Source organism: Dendrobium catenatum, unplaced genomic scaffold (genome assembly GCF_001605985.2).
Source record: "Dendrobium catenatum unplaced genomic scaffold, ASM160598v2 fragScaff_scaffold_185, whole genome shotgun sequence".
Taxonomy (NCBI): domain Eukaryota; kingdom Viridiplantae; phylum Streptophyta; class Magnoliopsida; order Asparagales; family Orchidaceae; genus Dendrobium; species Dendrobium catenatum.
Window position 1 is genome coordinate 512,629 of NW_021318647.1, and position 22,383 is coordinate 535,011.

Below are 22,383 nucleotides of genomic sequence, written 5' to 3' on the forward strand. Positions count from 1 at the left end.
GCTCAGATGACACTAGAAAGTGCTCTGATACCACTTGAAGGTGCTCAGATGACACTAAAAGTGCTCTGATACCACTTGAAGGTTCGTTAGGGATGTTAAGCCCTTATGAACTGGCCCAAGGCTAATAATGAGATAGAGAGGTGAATCAGTATTTAAAACAAACACAATCTTAAATCCAAAAACAAGATTAACCACAATCAAAACCAACGATGCGGAAATTAAAAGTGCGAAGGTAATAAAGAAAGAACACACCGGATTTATAGTGGTTCGGTCAAACCTTGACCTACGTCCACTCCTTGGAGGCCCCCTCCAAGTATTGCACTAAAACAAGTGTCTCTCCTTTAGATTTTCTCAGGTCAAGACAGCAGCCAAGGATGTTTTTAGTAGAATTCAAGTTGGATGGTTGAAGTGGAGGAATGCTTCGAGTTTGTTGTGTGATAGACCAATCAAACTTACGGAAAAATTCTAAATGATGGTGGTGAGACATGCAATGCTTTATAGTGCAGAATGTTGTCCATTAAAAGAGAATCATAAACATAAGTGTTGCAAAGATGAGGTTGCTTAGGTGGATGAGTGGTTTTATGCTTAGAGATAGAATGCGAAACAAGTATGTACGTGAAAAGGTTGGAGTAGCTCCAGTGGAGGATAAGGTTAGAGAGGGTCGCCTTTTAGATGGTTTGGCCATATAAAACATCAGCCTTCCAATGGGTTAGGATAGTAGATGTATTAGATCTCGCCTATGTTAAGAAAGGTAAAGATGAACCTAAAAAGATTTGGTTAGAAAGTATTAGAAAAGACCTTTTCTTATTAGATTTAAATGATAAATTGACTCTTAATAGGACGCAATAGAGAAAGGATGCATGTAGCTGACCCCATGTAGTGGGATAAAGGCTTGATGATGTTGTTGTTATATATATATATATTAAGTATCTAAGATGTTAAACCTATTTAAATCTTGTATTTGATATTTGTGAGGTTTTGATAATTATCATACTTACAAATCCACATAGGATCTAAAGACACCTTAAAATACTTAGAAAAACAAAATTGGTTGCTGGTCTGGATGATACATTCAGTTAAATTCTTCACGGAGTATTCTTGGCATGCTTACTGAGTCATCATCATCTTTTACATCATCTTGGTGGTTGCTGGTCATTTTGATAATTTTTATAACTTGATTAGCCAATAGAGAACACTTAGAAAACTATTGTATTACATAACACAAGAGTATTTATTATAAAATCAAATACTGAGTTTCACTTAGGTATTTATTCAACAGATTTCATCTATTACACATATTGACCTTTATTGGCATGATCATCTTAGAAAGGTCAACTTTAGGAGTATGTTTATCTAGAAACTCCACCTAGAAGAACTTAGGGCATATGATAATACGTTGAAGAAAATTAAAGTTAAAGCGCTTTATATTTAATGGTATTCATAATCTCAACAAATTTTTAGATTCACTCCTTCAGATGGATGACTTCTTTCAATTGATATACCATTCCAATAACCAATATAGTTAAAATGAAATTGATATGACATGCTAAAATATACTAGTGTAATTTACTTGATATAAAATAAAGAAATATTAGAAATGCATCAACTTGAGTAGAAACGAAGAAAATATTAAGTTCTAAATATTCTCCATGGCATTATGACAAAAAACTCAATGACCATCCTTATATTAAGAGATGGCACCTTGAAACCAACTACTTAAATACTTATGAGAATTTGTTAGTTAGAATAAATTATACTGATCAAGATTGGTAGATTGCTAACAATTTTATTATTGGACTTAGGAAAGAAATTAGAAATGAAGTTGACCTTTTAAATCCACAGATTTTAGAGGAATACAAAAGAAATGAATTTCTACTTCCAAACCTTATGGTTTTCCCATTCCTAAATTTGCCTCTAGTTCTACTGATAGACTTGCTGCTTCCTTGTTCGCCTCTACTATTATTTTCTCTGGTAGGACCCATTGAGACCTCCCCCAGGAACACTAAAAACATTAGGTATTTTAAGTGCCATAAATTTCAAGTAATAAGTCTTCTTCTCAGATGAAACCGAGACTCCTAAACTTGATGATGTTGAGAGGATAGAGATAATATTCTATTGCTTGATTATAAGTTTACTAATATCCCTTTAGTTATCATGAGATGGCTTTCTATTTTAAAATCTGATTCTAACCCGGTTACTTTACTCTGTCTATGGTTGCTACTGAAGGAAGTAGGGCTCTTATTGACTAAAGGTTCTGCTCTTATATTCGCCCGCATAGCTCAGAGGTTAGAGCATCGCATTTGTAATGCGATGGTCATCGGCTCGATTCTGATGGCCGACTCTTTTTCTTTATCAATTTTTTTATTTCCATGATTGAAAATCTCTACTCGGGATAGTAGATGCATACCAATATTACTAGTTAGGGGGAGCACTATATGTTACCTTATGTAATGAGAAATTTATAAATAAATTGTTGATAGTGGTATTGCAATGAATTTCATGTCCAGTTAAGCACTTACAAGGACTAACTGGAAGCATCGATCCCATCCTAGACCATTCCATTTTATTTAAGTCAATAACACATGTCTATCTGTGATGACTAGATGCTTAGCTTCCACTAAACAAAGTGGTTATGACAATCATATTTAGTATAATATCATTATCATGGACGTAACACATCCTTCCTGGTAGGCTATGATTTCATTACATAAATGCTATCCATTATGTTCATGATAACAGTTATGCCTTCAAACATAAATACAAGACCATCAAGTTATTTCTTGTCAAGCCATTATATAAGGAACCCAACATTCCCTTTGTATGTTTAGTTATTAACTCAAACCCACCTCCAACGACAATGCCACTGTACAAATCTAGTTGATTGTGATTGACTTGCCCATTGGCCTCTCTTTTGCCTTGGGAACCAATTTTGATGAGCTAACCCTCCATCCAACTTAGACCCCCATTCTAATGAGCCCATCTTCCGCAGACATCCTTACTGATTTTCCTATCTTCTCACTTTATAGTTTTGATCCTAGGGATTCCCCCGTCCGCCTTTGACATTCTGTGTCTATCAGAAGGAAAACTAAGAAAATGCCAAGTACAATAATGGCATGCAACAATCTACTTTCTTTGTATGAAGTCAAACTTGAGCTGAAGCAGTTGTACTGTTATGTTTTATAATATATCTTTTTAAATAATCGGACTGTTCTAGCACATGTGCATTCTTGCTATCTTAGTTTATTATTGCTTATATTTGGCAATCAAATTTTCATATTAAAAAAACTGTCGCTCTGCCAATTTATATTGCAGCTATTGTACCTGGGCATACTTGGGGGAACCTTTTATATCATAGCAAAGTCATCTTTCAGATATATTCCTGGTGTCTATGTGAATGAACTGCACAAGTAATTTAAATAACTTTATAAGCTTAATGACTATTAGCCAAGGAAGTTTTAGGTATTAGTATATTTTTACCAACCTGTAGAATCAATGCCCTTTTGCAGGTATGCAAGCGTTTTGGCCGTTGGTGTGGGAGTATTACTCTTTCTGTTGACTAGCTTTTCTGATCCAGGAACCGTGAATGCTAAGAATGTTTCTCAATACGTATCTGCTTATCCTTATGACAACATGCTCTATGTCGAGAAGGAATGCCCCACTTGCAAAATTCCAAAGTATTGCTTTGTTCTTCATTTAATCTATGCCACTCTTTGTCACCTGAAAAATCTGATGGGAGTACACCTTCAGTGCAGGCCTGCTAGGTCCAAGCATTGTGGCATTTGTGATAGATGCGTTGCTCGGTTTGACCATCATTGTGGATGGATGGTGAGTTTTTCTTTTTAATGCCTATCATTTAAATTTTTGGCTTACTTTTTAATGCTATTGTTCGATTGCTCTATTAATGACTTGAACTTGTAATGGTAGATCAACTTTTATCCCCTTTATTGACCCGTACATTCAAAACACGCAAAAAAAGAAGCAAAATCAGTGCATTAAGTGACGTGCGCGTCGGCGCCGCACATCACTTGAAGGGTTAAACGGCATCCAATTGTCAAACGGGCGAAAATTGTCGAAAGTGACAACCGACACCCCAAATTGACATGCGGCGTTGTCCAAACGGCATTTGATCCTAAAATGGATTCGCCGTTGCGTTTGAAACGTCGACAATATTCAAGAATGACTATAATTTCATCCAACAAAATTTTCTCGAAGAAATCAATGTTTCCTGAGATGAAAAATGTACTAATTTCGAGACAATGCACAGAATTGAGACCAAAATCACCGTTCAAAATTTTATTTTTTAAATAATAATAATAATAATAATAATAATAATAATAATAATAATAATAATAATAATAATAATAATATGAAAAAGAAATTAAAAAATCGAAATACCTCGTTCTGTCAAAAAATTCCGTGAATCGTGTTGAAATCCCCGAAAATCCCGCTGAAACCTCCATAGTTGTCATTCAACATTAACGAAGCGTCATTTCTCGCAGATCCCGTAGTTCACTCCTTTATCTTGCCCACCCTCTTCGTTAAAATGGAAATGAAACGAAGCCTTAAGTTTTTCTTTAACTTTTCGAACACCCCCTACCACGTAAAGCCACCAATCCTGACTATCCAAGCTTGTGATTGGGTCCTACCTCCTACCTGCTCTTTCCGATAGCGACCTCTTTACTCTTCGGACCTGCAAGCCAACTAAGCCTGATTTCTTCCTCTAGACTGCATCTGCTCCATCTCTTCACTACTCAGCCGACATCTCTCTCACCTGACATCTTCGTACAACCAACCCATCCACAAACATACCACCTAGCTGATCGAACTCCAAGCAAAGACTTTCGACTCCCATCTTCACATAGGCCCTGTTTAATTAATCCAGACCCCGTAACTTCCTTTCTCCTCCGTCAAATAGTCGCTTCCAGATCTCCCTACCACTCGGTTCCCAGCCGAACTGGACCCCAACCGCCGCATAAGATCCGCCATCTCCAGCCTTCGTCAAACCCTCCAGCCGCAAGCAACACCTTCGAGCGATCCTACTTGTGACCTACGATCCAGCTCCAAGTGCCAGATCTCACACTAAATCGGCCTCACACATCAACTTTCGACTCCACGCAAGCAGCTAGACCTCACACTTCGGCCGAACTTCATGCAAGCTCTCTACCCTCTACTTGCTGATCTCCCTTTCTATCTTGTCAACAACAACAGACACCACTCCTCTTCCCTTTCAATTAACCTTCAATCGTACCTCACACCACAATTAGTCCACCCAAACTCCACAACCTATCCCATTTCTCCTCTGTTTTACACAACCCAACACTCAACAGTTACAATTAAATCTAGCCCACCAACCCACTTAAAATCAGCCCACTTCAAACATAAAGCAGCCACTTATTGATCTGCCGCTCTCCTCTCTCTATCTCTAAAATCCTTTGCCATCTTTTTATTTTTCTTTCTTAATACTACTATTAATATTATTATAAATAGTATTAATACTAATATTATAGTTACTATTGTTATTTAAAAAAAAGAAAGAAAAAAAGGAGAAGGGACGAGAAAGAAAAGAAAAAAAAAAGGAAATGAAAAGTGTTGACCTCTTTACTATAGTAAGGAGGAAAAAAAAATAGAAATAAAAAAATATTAAAAAATCATTACCCCTGCTGCAAAATCTTGGCGAATACCACCCGCTACAGCTGCCCATATCCTGCTCCCCCTGCAAACGGCGCCGAAGTTGCGATCTGTCTCATCCTTCGTGTGTAGAGATCCAACTCGGCTGCTCCCTTGGCATTGATAAAATGAGGACCGAATAGAGCTGAAGTGGTCTTTTTCTTCGGTCCATTCTTCAAATATCTCCTAGCCTCCCGATCTCCTCCTCAAGCTTCCTTCCTTCCCACTGCCGAGCTCAAAACGAACCCCAAAAGCCACATCTCTCAACTCCTCCCTCCAAAGCCGATGCTTCCTCCTCCTTAACGACATCTAGCTCCGACGACCTCCATCGCAGGCCTGCCGATCCTCCATTTATCGAAGCCAAAGCCGAAGCCTTTGCTCTGTCCGATTTTCCTAAATTTGCAACTTTAACCGATCTCCCCCATCTCGTCCGACTCCAACAGATCGCAGCCATCTGCGATGGAGCGGAAGGAAGCAGCGTATGGGAGAGCCGAGAGCTGGGGTCGTGTGGAGACAGAGGGGAGATCGTGAAGAGCGGCGGAGAAGTGTCTCATTTGGTCGTATATTTAACGACAGGAGCTGGAGTGGGATCGGGAGCGGGATTTCGGCATGGAATACGGAGAAACGACGTGAATCGGCGTTGCCAGCGTGATTTCAGCAGGATTCTGGGGATTTCAGTCGGGATTTCGGGCAGATGTCGTGGATCCGTCGGGTATGATTTTGATTTTTTTTTGTTCTACCGGTTAATACATAGAGGTCAACAGTGGTGAGATGGGGACCCAATGCGGCACCTACGGCGAGACCGGGATATTCATAAGTACCCGCTCGCGGGGAAAAACAGCTTCTCTTTTGCAACAAGTATCGAAGACCCATACACTCCTTTCTCTGGCGTGGTGGGGACAAAGATTTCACGGCCGCGGTGTCCTCATACGAGGGCACCAACCATACACACTTTTCTCTAGCGTGGCGGGTGGCCCAGTTTTCCCATTGTTTTCCCCTAAACGGGGGAGACGCCGGGAGGCTGCAGAAATTTCGAGTGAATATACGACCATACTTGGAACCTGTTTTGAATTCAAAAGGAATAAGTGCAAAGAACTTTGACTTGGGACTGTAGTTTAGGACAATCATAAAGGAACTTGAACTCACATTTGAACTTGAATGGAACTTGCAATTTGACTACAGGGAACCAGACTTTAATGCAATAAATACACTATGAAATTAAAATGTAAAAATATTCTAAGTGGTGGTTCAAAACTTGCAAATGAACATCAACTTTTAATGCAAGCAAAGAGCTCATTTGAACTACAAAAAAGACTTGAATCAACTGTGAACTCAACTTGAACCCATCATAATTTAAATTCAAAGTACTATAGGGGACTCGACGAACGAAAGAGGCTCATATTAAGCCCGAACTTTATTTGAACTTGTTTCGCAGTTGAACTTGCAAGGATGCAAGGGACTTGAACCAGACTTTGAACACAAAGAGCTTAGACAGAACGAAAGTGGAATTTTTGAACTTACACAAGACTTGAACTTGATCAAACTCAAAGGATAAATGAGGACTTGTGAACTTGATTCAATTGATTCAAATGAATGTGGACTTAGACTTGTAACTAATAACAACGAATTGGACTTTGATTTGAATATGATTTGAACTCAAAAGATCACAAGGAACTTGAGCAAGTAAAGTCTAAGGCATCCTATGACATGTATTCAAATGAATACCAAATGGATAAAAAAGGGATCCATGTATTTCAACTCAGCATGTTTATGATTGATTCATACTTCTAACCCAATCATGTATGTGGGTGATTTGGAGTAATTGCAATGACCACAAGAGTAGGAATGCAATGACATGCTTGCACTCAACAATACAAGGCCTTCAATGCATGATAAGAAATTGTTATTTCAAGTGGGAAACAAGTGCACAAATACTATGTATCCGTTTGACGACTAGCCTTAACCACAAGTTCTCTCTCGTTAGCAGGGCGGGTAATTAACTATTACTGGCTTGCGCCTATAGGAAACTTGAACTCAGATCATAAAGTCCTCACAAAATGAGAGCGAAATCTCTGGGTAAAGTATTAATTCAAAATCCAATCTGCCTCGGAACCTAAATGTTAAAACTATCATCGACAACTTGGAAAAGAAAGAAAAGAAAGGGGTCCACAGAGAGGCCGGGGTGTGATTTTTTGGAGCCCACAATCTCGAGTCAAAGGGAACAAACTTAAAGATTTACTCAAGTTGTCTTAAAGTTCTCATGCCAATCAAAACCATAGAAGGGGGAACTACATTTGTTTTAGTACTCCTTAACTACCATGCCATCAATTCTTCTTTTTAATTTTATTTTTTTAGTTAAAACTCAAAACCTGTTATTTTGCCTCTATCCTTCCCAAGACACTAGATAAATTTAGAGGATCTAATGATGATGGTGATAGTAAATGAAAATAATAGAAGCTTTACATTTCCTTTCGACCAAGTGCTATGGATAAATTGCCTTTCCTTCCGAACTATATTCTTTGCAACATTTATCTCTCTTTTAATTGCAGTATAAAATATCTTATTGATTGCAGAATAATTGCATTGGAGAGAAAAATGCTCGATATTTTATGGCATTTTTACTTTGGTAAGCTGTCAAGTGCCTTTGTTTATTTCAAATATAACCTTGCTCTTTTATTACTTTGGTTGCTTGTAGTATATTCAGGGCTAATATAATTTTGCAGTTTTTTATTTCTGAAACTTTAATCCTTAACCAAGGTGGTGTAACTTGAATACTTGTCCAATTGACCTATAAATGCACAAAATCATGTATAATGATTATAATGTTTTTTTTTTTTCGTATTACTTGATAGCATTGTGTCCATTTGATTAATTATTGTTGTTTTGTTGTTAAGTGTTTACACCAATTCTTAAACACTAAAATCTGTCATGCAAGTTGCTGTTAAAGAACCGACTTTAGATATTTTGATATCAGGTCTTGTACGAGAAAGCATGACTGATCATTTTAGGAACAAGTTACTGCACCTATACTATTGCTACGTGGAATACCAATTTTAAATACTAATAAAATCTGACTTCTGCTTAGGGGAACAATCAAATATTAGTTGAATGATCATTTTTGCTGCCTTGGAATACTACTTGATTGACTTTTAGTGTTCTTAGAATGTTTTCATTGTGACCTGTATGCTTTAGTGTTTTACTGATATCTTTCAACTAGACGATTTAATGGAAAATGCCAATTAAGTTGAGCAATTATATTGTTGGATTAAAATTTGTCTGTGGACAACACTTGATCCTACTTAGCGATTCAAAAGGGTTAGAATGATAGAACCAGGTGAGGAAATCAACAAGTATAGAAAGTAAGAAATAAACTCTAAGATATCTATGAGTAGTGAAAAATAGCATGAAGCTCCAAAATATGCCTCAAAATCCATTATTTATAAGGTTAAGAGGGCTACATGAAAAACTACTCATAGAAAAAAAAACTACATGATGTTACAATCATGGACTAACATAGACATGTGGACTATGCTGAATGATGTACACATAGCCCTATGCCCCTGATGTAGCTTGAGAGAGATTCTGATGAGTATCTCAGGAGAGTCTTTGAGAGCGAGTGTCTCAGATGGGTTTGTGAATGTGAGTTCCTGAGGATGAATGACGAGTCTCCAAAGCAAATGTGGTTGTGTGCTAGGGATGCATACAATCAATGGAGTCATGCCCATGGGCATTGTAGGTGTGCTCTTCTTGTATCTTGAACTGGAACATTCATGGATGTAGATAGATTCAGTTGAGAACAACCATTGCGCGATCGAATCTTCCTGGGGCAAATTCCATTTAGGGGAAGGTTTGTTTGGGTGAATCCTTTGGATGAACTTATCAAGAATGAGCGCTTCCTTAGTTTGATCCTCCAAGGGCGTGCTCATATACCGCAAGCTCCATTGGGGTGAATCTTTGCTTGCGCATTGGCTGGTGCTAGCAACTTCTCCTTAGGATGAGGCTATTTGGGTGAGCATTGCTTTGAGTGAGTATTCTCTCTTGCCGCACTTCTACAATATTAGCCTAGTTTGAGATTAGTAACCTACCTATAAAGGCATGTATGAATATATATTTAGTTCTCCAATTCACTTGCTTCTTTTGAAGAGTGACTTGTGAAAAAGGATAAGTAAACTTAAGAAGAAAAACATTTATTATCTTCATCAAACAATAAAAGGAAATCACTGTCATGTTTTCATGATTCTCATTATGACCTTGATGTGACCCCTGTATCATCTTTTGTAATACCCAAGTACTTAAAATAAATGTAAGTAAAATATTTGTATAGCTATTCAATAACTGCTTATTAATAAAGTCACAGTTAATGTCATACTAAGCATTAATTCCATTAATAGCTAATTCATTTTAATCTATTTTCAGAAATTTCCACTAAGGCTTGCATGCATTGGCTGATGAATTCATTACTCTATCCAACAGCTAGCAATGCTGGAAAGTGGCTTAGTGGTGGTAGAAGTGGAATTTCTTGTATAAAATATTAGAATAAGGTAATCAGTTAAAAACCTTAAACTATTTTCCTCACATCTGTCACTCTAAGGGCAGTTGCTGGTTGCATGCTCGAGTGAGGTAAGAAGGGTTGCTGTTGTCTGAAAGAAAATTTTGAGCTGAGGGGCAAGTGCTGCTGGACAGAACTCATACAGGCTGCTATGAGGGAGAATTTCAGCAAATTTCAGCAAACCAAGGTAAGAGAAAGCAGTGAGGTGCTGTAGTTGTGGTTGAAATTGTTATTTGGCTGAAATTATGTGTTGTTTGCTTCAATTAGGCAGTGTTTTTGCTGATTCTTGCTAAAAACACTTAGGAAATGAATATAGTTTTGCTGAATTCAGGTATATAAATCCAAATAAAGGCGGTAGGGTTGCTGAAATTTGCTAAAATCTATGGGCTTGTGTGGAATTCAGCGGAGATAAGGGCTGCTGCTTTATTTCTGTAAAAATGGCTGCTGCAGTGGGATGAAATTGAGTAGGAGCTGCTGTAGTAGTGGCTAATCAGTGAGGAAAGGAGGAAAAACTTCAGATTATAGTAAGGTAAGAAAGCGGTAAAGGTAAGAGCTATAATTTTGTTAAAAATGCTCGAGTGAGGTAAGAAGGGTTGCTGCTGTCTGAAAGAAAATTTTGAGCTGAGGGGTAAGTGCTGTTGGACAGAACTCATACAGGCTGCTATGGGGGAGAATTTCAGGAAATCTCAGCAAACCAACGTAAGAGAAAGCAGTGAGGTGCTGTAGTTGTGGTTGAAATTGTTATTTGACTGAAATTATGTGTTGTTTGCTTCAATTAGACAGTGTTTTTGCTGATTCTTGCTAAAAACACTTAGGAAATGAATATAGTTTTGCTGAATTCAGGTATATAAATCCAAATAGAGGCGGTAGGGTTGCTGAAATTTGCTAAAATCAGTGGGCTAATGTGGAATTCGAAGGAGATAAGGGACTGCTGCTGTATTTCTGTAAAAATGGCTGCTGCAGTGGGATGAAATTGAGTAGGAGCTGCTTTAGTAGAGGCTTATCAGTGAGGAGAGGAAAAACTTCATATAATAGTAAGGTAAGAAAGAGGTAAAGGTAAGAGCTATAATTTTGTTAAAATCAATAAGAAATATACTGATTTATTAGTGTCCTGAATGGGGATTTGCTAGAATTCAGGTCCTCTGTAATCATTATTTGTGTTGTTATTCAGTTGTTGAAGCCTGTGGAGAAAAGATAGGAGGAAGAGGAAAAGGAAAGTAGAAGGGAGAAACATTGTGAATGAGGAGAAATTTAATAAAGGTTGTTTACAGAAGGAAAAGAAGGCAAAGTATAGTAGAAGAACCATTTGACAACGAAGTGAGATACCCAACCGATGCATAAAAAATAGTAAAAAAATTATAAAGTTGCAAATTGATATTTATCAAGTTTATAATAGCATTTCTTTCCCATGATAGCATGTATTTAAATTTGTTCAATTGCTTCATATGTGGATTACACATGTAGTTGATTCATATGATTATGAAAATGTACCTGAAATGAAGGAGAGTATAAAGTGCTTTAAGTCATATATTGGGGGATAAACCTGCACAAGTAAAGGCGAAACACCTGACGAGGTAAGTATATACTCTCAATTCTAGAAGTTGGGAATTTAGACCCAACATTGGGTGAGAGAGCAGTTCCAATTCTAAAAGTTGGGGATCCAAACCATCCTTAAATTAGAAAGTTAGGGTGTAAAAGCTTATAGCCATCACATGATTTATTCAAAAATGTTGAACAGTTAACAAGATAGAAAGTAATGTTATACCTTTCTTAGATTTCTAAAATAATTTGTAACAATGTTATTATTACTAATTTGTATACATTGCTAGTATATTTTATTGAGCCTAGCTTATTAGTAGTGATTATACTGCAGGTAAGGGGAAAGAGCCCGATGACACTAAGTGAAAAAAGTGGTGATAGTTCTTTTAGTGTAAATATGTTTTGGGTGTACAAAAATATTTAAAAAGAGATTTGAATGATGGCTGTACAGACTTTTGGGTATGTAAGTAAATTTTAAAAGTTTTAGTAGAGCTATGTATTTACTTCGATTATATTTGATATTAATTAAACACTGCCGTTGCCAGGTCCTAAGTCCTCTATGAAAAAAGTGGAGGATTGCGTTAGGTAGTTGACAATCAAAGTAATACTTGTCGAATAACCATGACATTAATCCTTTAAAAAATTGTGTGGATATGGCACGGATACAACATTATAATATATAAATAATACATAAAAATTAAGAAAGTAATCAAAGTGTAATAATTGAAATGACAAAAAAATTGAAATAAAAGTAAGTATGAAATATTTAAATGTCTAGTACAACAACAAAAACAAGAAGATAAATTGTCCAGCACATGAAATTTCAACTATTCAGAAGGAATGAGAGGATTAACTTCTTCAGTGGTTTGCCTTTGAGTTTCTATATCATCTTCAATAAATATCATAGCTTCTAATTCAAGCTCATCAAGTGAAAGATTAGCAATTTCTAATATTCCCATATCCTCAAGAGATTCAAATCCATGTCCACCTACATCCCACATCCTGTTGTCTTCTTTCATTTAAGTTGGAGTTTTTCTTGAGAGAAGCCGAAGGTTTGTATGCACATAAACTAAATCTTCAGTCCGTTGTGGAATAATTTTATTTCTCTTCATTGATTGGATGAACGAGTATGTGCTCCAATGTCTTTCACAATAAGATGAGGATGGAACTTGGCCAAGCAATTTTATGGCGATTGTTTGAAGTAGAGGTGCTGAAGCTCTATGTATAATCTACCACATTTTCGGATCAATTCTTCACCTATCATGTAATGACTCTTGGTCACCAAAGTCCTCTAAATAACCAAAAAATTTAGCAAGCTCAATATTGACACTTCTTCTCTCCTCATTTGGAAAATAACGCTTCAAACATGTCTTCCTCATATTTGAAATTTCTAAATCTTTATGTGGAGAAACTCTTTGAGGATCATCTTAAAGTCATTCTTTAGTTTAATATCTTTAAAAAATTTTAAAATTAAATAATGAAAAAAATGTTGAAATTAATAAATAATAAATTGTGAATTAATAATGAAAAATATTGAAATTTACCTAGGATTTAATGAGTGAGCCAAGCAATGTAAAGGTGTATTACTTTTGCCATCCTATCTTCTAGAATAGCATAAATAACATCCTAGAAGCTTGAGAGTCTTCATGAAGCGCTTTCCTCTCATGTCTATATATAATTTCTTTTAATTTGGCAATCATTGAATTCCACATCTCATAAATGAGATGTAAAGAAGACTTATCTGTATCAGCTACTCTCAATATCTCATAAATTGGATATGTGAAATTTATGATGTATTCAATCTCATCCCAGCATAAATCATCTAAAAGCTTCTCCTTTATATATCTAGCCTTTCTAACTTCATCTTCTCTATAACAGGACAATTTGTTACTGATCACTATAGTTTGAAGTGCATTTTTTATTTTTTTGATTCTTCTCAATATCACTATAACCGAGACAAACCGAGTTTCAGCAACTGCAAGCATCTTCAAATTAGAGAAATCATTGAACATAGAGAGTCTCATGGAGTAATTCATAATAAAATTCCTAATTACAACTACATCTCTAGCAATCACTGTTATCCACTAACATTCATTATAGGTGATTTTGTTTGTTTTAGTATTCTTAGATGCACAAATGTTCTTCAAGGCAAGATTAAGCATATGCACAACACATGGTGTCTAGAAAATATGAGGTTATGCTTGCTCTACAAGTAGGCCTGCAGCTCTACAAACAGGTGCATTATCAGTAATGACTTGGATGATGTTTGAAGGCCCCACCATCATGATAACTTCTTTGATTAAATTAGAAATGAAGAACTTATCATTGTACTGTCCTTCACAGTTTACAGCTTTGATAAACATAAGATAGCTCTCTGTTACAGCCATAAAGTTGATAAGTGGTATTCTTTGTGGATCTGTCCACCCATCACAAACCAAAGTAACTTCTTTTTCCTTCTAAACTCCTCTAGTAGGCTTGAGCAACTTTTCAATATTATCCCTCTCTTTGCAACAACTTCGTTCTAATGACATTATATCCAGGTGGCATGTATCCTGCAAGATTATTATTGCATGCATAGGTAAAGGAATTCTTGTAATGTGGATTTCTTGCTAGATTAAAAGGAAGTCCAGCTGAGTAAAACATTCTAGTTTGTTAACCTCTATACAAAGAAACAAAAATAGCAAAAAATATGTACGTACCTCGGACTGAAATCCCGCAAATCCTGCCGAAGTCCCGCCGAGACACTGTGCAGCAGCGCCGTTCCGGGATTTCTGCCAAAATCCCGCGACAACTGCCTCGATCGTTACTCATTGAGGTCGTTAAATACCGCACCAACACGAAGGCTCCGGTTGCTCACTTGCTCCCGATACCTCTCCACGCTCTCTCCAGATACCTCTGTTCTTCCCACTGCCGAGCCCCTCGACCTCTAATCTCCTTCCCCGACCGAACTCCATCCCGATCCGAGTCCCCCCTCCAAGCCGAGCACCTACCTCCACTCCAGCAGGCCGACGACTCCCCGAACTCCACCTTCCAAGGAGAGTATAAAGTGCTTTAAGTCATATATTGGGGGATAAGCCCGCACAAGTAAAGGTGAAAGACCTGACGAGGTAAGCCTATACTCTCAATTCTAGAAGTTGAGAATTTAGACCCAACCTTAGGTGAGAGAGCAGTTCCAATTCTAAAAGTTGGGGATCCAGACCCATCCTTAAATTAGAAAGTTGAAATGATGCAAAAGCTTATAACCATTATATGACTTATTCAAAAATATTGAACAATTAACAAGATAGAAAGTAATGTTATGCCTTTCTTAGATTTCTAAATTAATTGGTAACAATGTTATGATTACTAATTTTTATACATTGATAGTATATTTTATTGAGCTTAGCTTATTAGTAGTGATTATACTACATGTAAGGGGAAAGAGCCTAAGGGCACTAAGTGAAAAAAGAGGTGATAGTTCTTTTAGTGTAAATATATTTTGGGTGTACAAAAATATCTAAAAAAAGATTTGAATGATGGCTGTACAGATTTTTGGGTATGTAAGTAAATTTTAAAAGTTTTAGTAGAGCTTTGTATTTACTTTGATTATATTTGATATTAATTAAACACTGCCGTTGCCAGGTCCTAAGTCCTGTATGAAAAAAGTGGAGGATTGCGTTAGGTAGTCGACAATCAACGTAATACTTGTCGAATAATCATGACATTATCCTTTAAAAAATTGTGTTAATGCTAGGACGTCCTTTGGAAGCGACGCAATGTATTATTTAAATACAGCGACAAGTGTGCAAGGGCCACTGCACCAGCGCCCGGGTGCAGTGTTAAATAGGCAAGGGTTCCCACATCAAGGACAAATGTGGGTAAAGAAATTAGTCCATATAGCTAAAATTAGGATATGAACTTGGAATATAGACTGTCTTATAGGAAAATTAATGGATTTAATAGATATTATGTTTCATAGGAAGAGAAATATTCTGTGCATTCAAGAAATTAAATGGGTTGGAAAGAAGGCTAAGGAGATTGTTAGTTTAGGATATAAACTATGCTATTCGGGTATGAGTAATACTAGAAATAGTGTATGTGTGATTATAGATAAGAGTTTGAAGGACAATGTTATAAAAATTAACAGAATTAGAGATAAAATTATAGCTTTAAAGATTGTTGTTGATGCTAAGATTGTTAATGTTATAAATGCTTATTCTCCTCAAGTAGGCTTGAATATAGGTTCAAAATTAAAATTTTGGAATGACTTTGAAGAATTAATATAAAAGGTACCTCTTGAAGAAAGAGTTTTTATTGGAGGAGATTTAAATGAACATGTTGGTAGAGATGTAGATGATTTTAAAAACATTCATGGTGACCATAAGTTTGGAACGACAACTGAAGGTAGTAAGACCATATTAGATTTTTCTTTAGCTTATAATTTTTTAATTGTTAATACCTTATTTAAGAAAAAGAGATGAGCACCTTATCACTTATAAAAATGGATATAGTAAAATGCAGATTGATTATTTTCTTATAAAAAAATTAGATCGTTTAAGTTGCAAAGATTGTAAAGTTATTTTGAGTGAAAATTTGTGTACCCAACATCGATTATTAGTTTTTGACTTTAAGATAAAGGGGCAGAAAATAAAAAAATAAAGTAAAACGATTTTCTAGGATTAGATGGGAGCATTTAAAGAGTATTAACAAAAATATTTTTTAGAGTAAGATTTTAGATCTTAAGATTTTATCTGTGTATGAAGATGCTAATATTATGCGGAAAAAAGTGACTAATGGTATTAAGAATATTGCAAGAGATGTGCTTGAAGTTTCGAAGGGAAAAACTTCTAATAGTAAAAATAGTTGGTGGTGAAATCTAAATGTACAGGAAAAGATAAAAAAATAAGAGGATTTGTTATAAAAATTAGTTTAGATATAAAAATTTTGATAATTGGGTTATAAAGAGGCTCGTAAAGAATCTAAGAAAGCTATTTGCGATGCAAAGAGCTTAGCTTTTAATGATTTATATAATAGATTAAATTTTAAGGAGGGAGAAAGATATATATACAAGTTAGCCAAACAAAGAGATAGGAGTAGTAAGGATTTAGTTCAAGTGAAGTGTATTAAGGATGAAGATCAAAAAGTACTTTTCTTAGAAGATGATATTCAACAAAGGTGGATTAGATATTTTGCTAAACTTTTTAATGAAGAATGTGCAAATACGATTGAATTTAGTGACTTTAGCACCCTAAATGAAAATAAAGATTTTTGTTTTTATCAGTGTATTAGTAAAACCGAAGTTAGAGAGACTTTAAAGAAAATGAATTATGGAAATATAATAACCGGTTTAGTCCGGCCGGTCCGGCCGAACCTATATTAAGAGGCGGGCGGAATTTTTCACGAAATAGAGTTTGTTTTTCAAACAGGAGAGGGCGGACGGTCGATGGCTTCACGCGAGAGCAAGGTAGGTTTCGTTTTTCCAATTTTAGCGAATGATCTCCTTCGATGATAAGAATTAATCATTCATTTTCTTTCCTACTGTTAAAGGAGTGCTAATTTGGGAGAATTTGCAATGAACGAGAGGAATGATCGAGAGGAAGAATAAGAAGGTTTGTCTTTAATTCTTTATTTCTATATAAATCCTTCCCAAATTCTTCATCCAAGCAATCACCTAAATAATGAGGGTGTTTCATTAAGGGCAAAGGAAGAGATTTGAAGTAGTTGGGAAAGGAAGGAGAAGGATTTTAAGTCAGAATAATCCTCTTTTTGTAAGTGATTTTCTTATCCTATGCCTTATGTTAGATTTTGTAGAATAAATCCTTAATTTTTATTTTATGCAATTTTAAAAGGAAAGAAAGAAATCAAGAGGTGCAAGTAGGGTTCTTCAAGGAATTCAATAAGGATAAAAATTTTGAGACTGAGGTTGAGACAAGGATCAACGAACTGAAAGATTAAAGTGGATAAATTATGTTATTTTATGATTTTATTCATGTTTGCAATCTTCTAAGTAATTAATTAAATTTTATATTATAAAATGTTGAAGGTATAAATACATATGATTTTATAGTCTTAAGAATAAATTTATCTGCTATAAAGATTTGAAAGTTTATGAAAATGAAAAGTATAATTTATAAATATACATGTAAGATATGCTATATGCAATAATAATAATAAGGATGGAAATGAAAAAAGGAAAAATAGAAAAGATAAAGGAAAAGAAAAAGTCATATATGTATGGAAATAAAATAAGTGTAATATAATAAGGAAAAGGTATTGAAAATCTATAGGAGTTCACCCACTTATAGTAATAGTTGGGGACGCCGTACTTGTGCACGTAAAAATGAAAAGGTAATGACATTGGAAATGATAATTGGAAAAGGTTGTACCTTTGGGTACATTGAGACGGTACTCCTGTACGAATTAAATGGGAAAAGAAAATATTAAAGTTTTAAAAAACTTTAAAATGTTTTAAAGGAAAATAATCGGATATGTATAAATTATTGAAATAAATGAAATAAAGTTAAGAAAATGATAGAATACGTATTAAATAATATTTATATTGATTGTTTTAAATAGTTAACCGCTGAGTTTACTTAGTAAACTCAACCCACGAATTTAAATGTTTCAAGTAAGTTCCTAAGAAAAGAAATGGTTGAAAGAGAAGAATTTGTCTATAGAAGGTGGCGTGCAAATGACAATAGGTAATTTATGATTTGTGTATTAGTGTCTCTTCAGTTAATAGAAAAATTTACGTCGATGAGTAATTATTATAGTGATGGAAATGTAATATCGTCCGACTTTTTGTACCCGCATCATTAGATCAAGCATCCAGGTCGGGTCGTGACAAAAGTGGTATCAGAGCAAGGTTAAAATATTAATCATACTGAAAGATCCATTAGGATGATTATTAATGATTTTAATGTTAAATGATTTTGTTATGGTCAATATGAATCAAAATGAGTATGAAGAAGAGGAAGAAGTGGAAAGAACAACACCTAATGTTCTTGTTAATCCTGATACATTGGCTCAAATGATGACAGCTATGACTCAACTGATTCAAGATTCAAAAAATTAATCATCGAGTAGTAGTGCTGGTGGATTAGTTATGGATAAGTATATGAAATTGTTTCAGGATATGAGACCACCATTATTAAAAGGAGTAGAGGGACAAATAGAGGCTGAAAACTAGTTGCTGAGGATTGAAAAGATATTAGAAGAAATGCACTGCCCAGAAGAGAGGAAAGTTTCCTTGGCAACCTTTGCACTAGATAGAGAAGCTGAAAGGTGATGGAGAGGGCTGTATCAAGACAAATTTGAAGGAATACCTGACATGCAAATTAAGTGGAATGATTTTACACATGTGTTCATGGATTGGTTCGTACCTCCTTCTGTGAGGAGGCAGATGCAGGACAAGTTTATGAGATTGGTACAAGGAGATAGATCAGTTATGCTGTATGAAGCTGAATTTACTATATTAGCCGATATGCTCCTCAATTAGTATATACTATGGAAGATAAATGCCACCGATTTTTAGCTGGATTGAAGGATGCAATTAGACAACTTCTTGTTCCATTAGGGATTGATGATTATTCAGTATTAGTGGAAAGGGCTAGAATGATAGAAGTGGACCTGCAAAATACTCAAAGGAGACGTAATTTTCAGAAAAGGAAAAGTGGTGAAGTTATGGGAGCCCCTCAGGATTTGCATAGCAAGTTTATTTCAGAAGGTGAAAAATTTAATTAGAAAAACACAAAGTCTAGCTGCAGTGACAGTTCAAGTGTGAACAGTTGTAACAACTGTGGAAGACATCATAAAGGAGAATGCTTATCTGGTACAAATAATTGCTTCTGGTGTCATCAACCGGATCATATAGCTAAGAACTGTCCTACTATGGGGCAAAGACCAGCAGGAGAGTCAAAGATAAATACTGGATCTCAGAGGAATGTTGGAAGACCAAGAATAGTAGAATCAGTTGCTTCTACTCCAGGATCAAGTCAAAGCCGACATAATACTCTGCCTAGAATATATGCACTGACTCAGAAGGATGCTAAGGATCACCTTAAGTGATTATAGGTGATAAAAATGAGAAGTGAATGAATATGTATTATGAAAACTTTGTTAAAAGAATGATGAATGTTTATGTTATTATTTTTTTATGTAATTTTATAGGCTTGATCATGATGCAGGGAAAGCCTGTGCGGATTCTTTTTGATACAGGAGCTTCACACTCCTTTATTTCAAAAGAATTTGTTAAAACAGTTGGGCTGAAATGTTTATAAGACAAGTGTGATTTTGGAAGTTCTAATGCCAAATGGATCGATTATGAATGTAAATGGTATATGTAAAGTGACTTTTAAAATAAATGAAAGAGATCTTGAAGACACAATGAATGTTTTACCATTGCAAGAATTTGATATGATATTGAGAATGGATTGGTTATCAAGGCACTTTGTGATTATTGACTGCAATAAAAAATTGTAAAGTTTAAATTTCCTGGAGAAAGAGAGTTGAAATTTTATGGTGAGAGAGGAATTTCTTCAATGATAATTACTTATTTGAAAGCATATAAATTTGTATCCAAGGGATTTTAGTGTTTTCTTGCTCAAGTAAATGATACAAATAAGGAAGTTAAAGAGTTGAAAGATATACTTGTAATCAGAGAGTATCCAGAGGTATTTTTGGATGATTTGTCAGGATTACCACCAGAAAGAGAAATAGACTTCACTATCGAATTGATACCGGGTTCAAAACCAGTGGCAAGGGCGTCTTACAGGATGGCAGTCAAAGAGTTACAGGAGCTGAAAAGTCAGTTACAAGAATTGCTAGGTAAGCTGTTTATCAGGCCATGTTCCTCACCATGGGGAGCTCCAATATTGTTTGTAAAGAAGAAAGATGGGAGCTTTAGAATGTGCATATATTACAAAGAATTGATTAAGCTTACTATTAAGAATAAATATTCATTGCCGAGGGTTAATGATCTTTTTGATCAACGGGAAGGAGCAACAGTTTTCTCTAAGATAGATTTGAGACCTGGATACCATCAACTATAAATTAAGGAGGAAGATATAGCAAAGACAGCTTTCAGAACCAGATATGACCATTATGAATTTGTGGTAATGCCATTTGGGGTGACAAATACACCAGCTGTGTTTATGGATGAATAGAAATTTTAAGTCATTTCTGGACATATTTGTGATTGTGTTTTTTGATGACATTATGATTTATTCAAGAGATGAAGAAAGCCATTTCAGTCATCTGCAGGCAGTGTTGCAAACCATAAAGAAGAACAAGTTGTATGCCAAATTTTCAAAGTGTGAATTTTGGCTGAGCAGTGTAAATTTTTTGAGGCATGTGATTAGTGGTGAAGGAATTTCCGTGGATAAGAATAAAATTCAAGCCATTGCTGAATGGCCAAGGCCAACAATAGTTTCTAAAGTAAGAAGTTTTCTGGGTCTTGCGGGTTATTACATGAGCCAAATTTTCAAAGTGTGAATTTTGGCTGAGCATTGTAAATTTTTTGAGGCATGTGATTAGTGCTGAAGGAATTTCTGTGGATAAGAATAAAATTCAAGCCATTGCTGAATGGCCAAGGCCAACAATAGTTTCTAAAGTAAGAAGTTTTCTGGGTCTTGCGGGTTATTACATGAGGTTTGTAGAGGGATTCTCTTAGATTGCAATGCTGTTGTCCAGATTAACTTAGAATGCAGTGAAATTTGAATGGAGTGATATGTGTGATGAAGCTTTTCAGAAATTAAAGAAATGTTTAATGACTGCTCCGATTTTAACAATTCCATCAGCCTTAGAAGGATTCTAAATTTTCTGTGATGCGTCCTTAAGGGGACTGGATGTATATTGATGCAGCATGGTAGAGTAGTGGCCTATGCTTCAAGGCAACTGAAAATTTATGAAATGAATTATCCCACTCATGATTTAGAATTGACAGCTGTGGTTTTTGCACTCAAAATATGGAGACATTACCTATATGGGGTCAGATGCGAAGTGTTTACAGATCATAAGAGTCTCAAGTACATTTGAGAGAATTTGCAGTGAACAAGAGGAACGATCGAGAGGAAGAATAAGAAGAAGGTTTGTCTTTAATTCTTTATTTATGCATAAATCCTTCTCAAATTCTTCATCTAAGTAATCGCCTAAACAATGAGAATGTTTCATTAAGGGCAAATGAAGAGATTTAAAGAAGTCGGGAAAGGAAGGAGTAGGATTTTAAGTCAGAATAATCCTCTTTTTGTAAGTTATTTTCTTATCCTATGTCTTCTGTTAGATTTTATAGAATAAATCTTTAATATTTATTTTATGCAATTTTAGAAGGAATGAAAGAAATCAAGGGTACAAGTAGGGTTCTTCAAGGAATTCAACAAGGATAAAAATTTTGAGACTAAGGTTGAGAGAAGGATCTACGAACTGAAAGATCAAAGTGGATAAATTATGTTATTTTATGATTTTATTCATGTTTGCAATCTTCTAAGTAATTAATTAAATTTTGTATTATAAAATATTGAAGGTATAAATAGCTATGATTTTATAGTCTTAAGAACAAATTCATCTGCTATAAAGGTTTGAAAGTTTATGAAAATGAAAAGTATAATTTATAAATACATGTAAGATATGCTATATGCAATAATAATAATAAT

At 35.3% G+C, this 22,383-nt stretch overlaps 1 protein-coding gene across 1 annotated transcript in view; it reads left to right on the forward strand.

Annotated features, from left to right (window-relative positions):
- LOC110099466 (probable protein S-acyltransferase 17) overlaps positions 1 to 22,383 on the forward strand; it is a 51,078-nt gene that overhangs the window by 14,726 nt on the left and 13,969 nt on the right. Inside the window, exons 3-6 of the mRNA XM_020826619.2 lie at positions 3,313 to 3,407; positions 3,507 to 3,674; positions 3,753 to 3,825; positions 8,241 to 8,293. Of these exons, the coding sequence (XP_020682278.1) occupies positions 3,313 to 3,407; positions 3,507 to 3,674; positions 3,753 to 3,825; positions 8,241 to 8,293 (389 nt within the window). The remainder of the gene's footprint in view (positions 1 to 3,312; positions 3,408 to 3,506; positions 3,675 to 3,752; positions 3,826 to 8,240; positions 8,294 to 22,383) is intronic.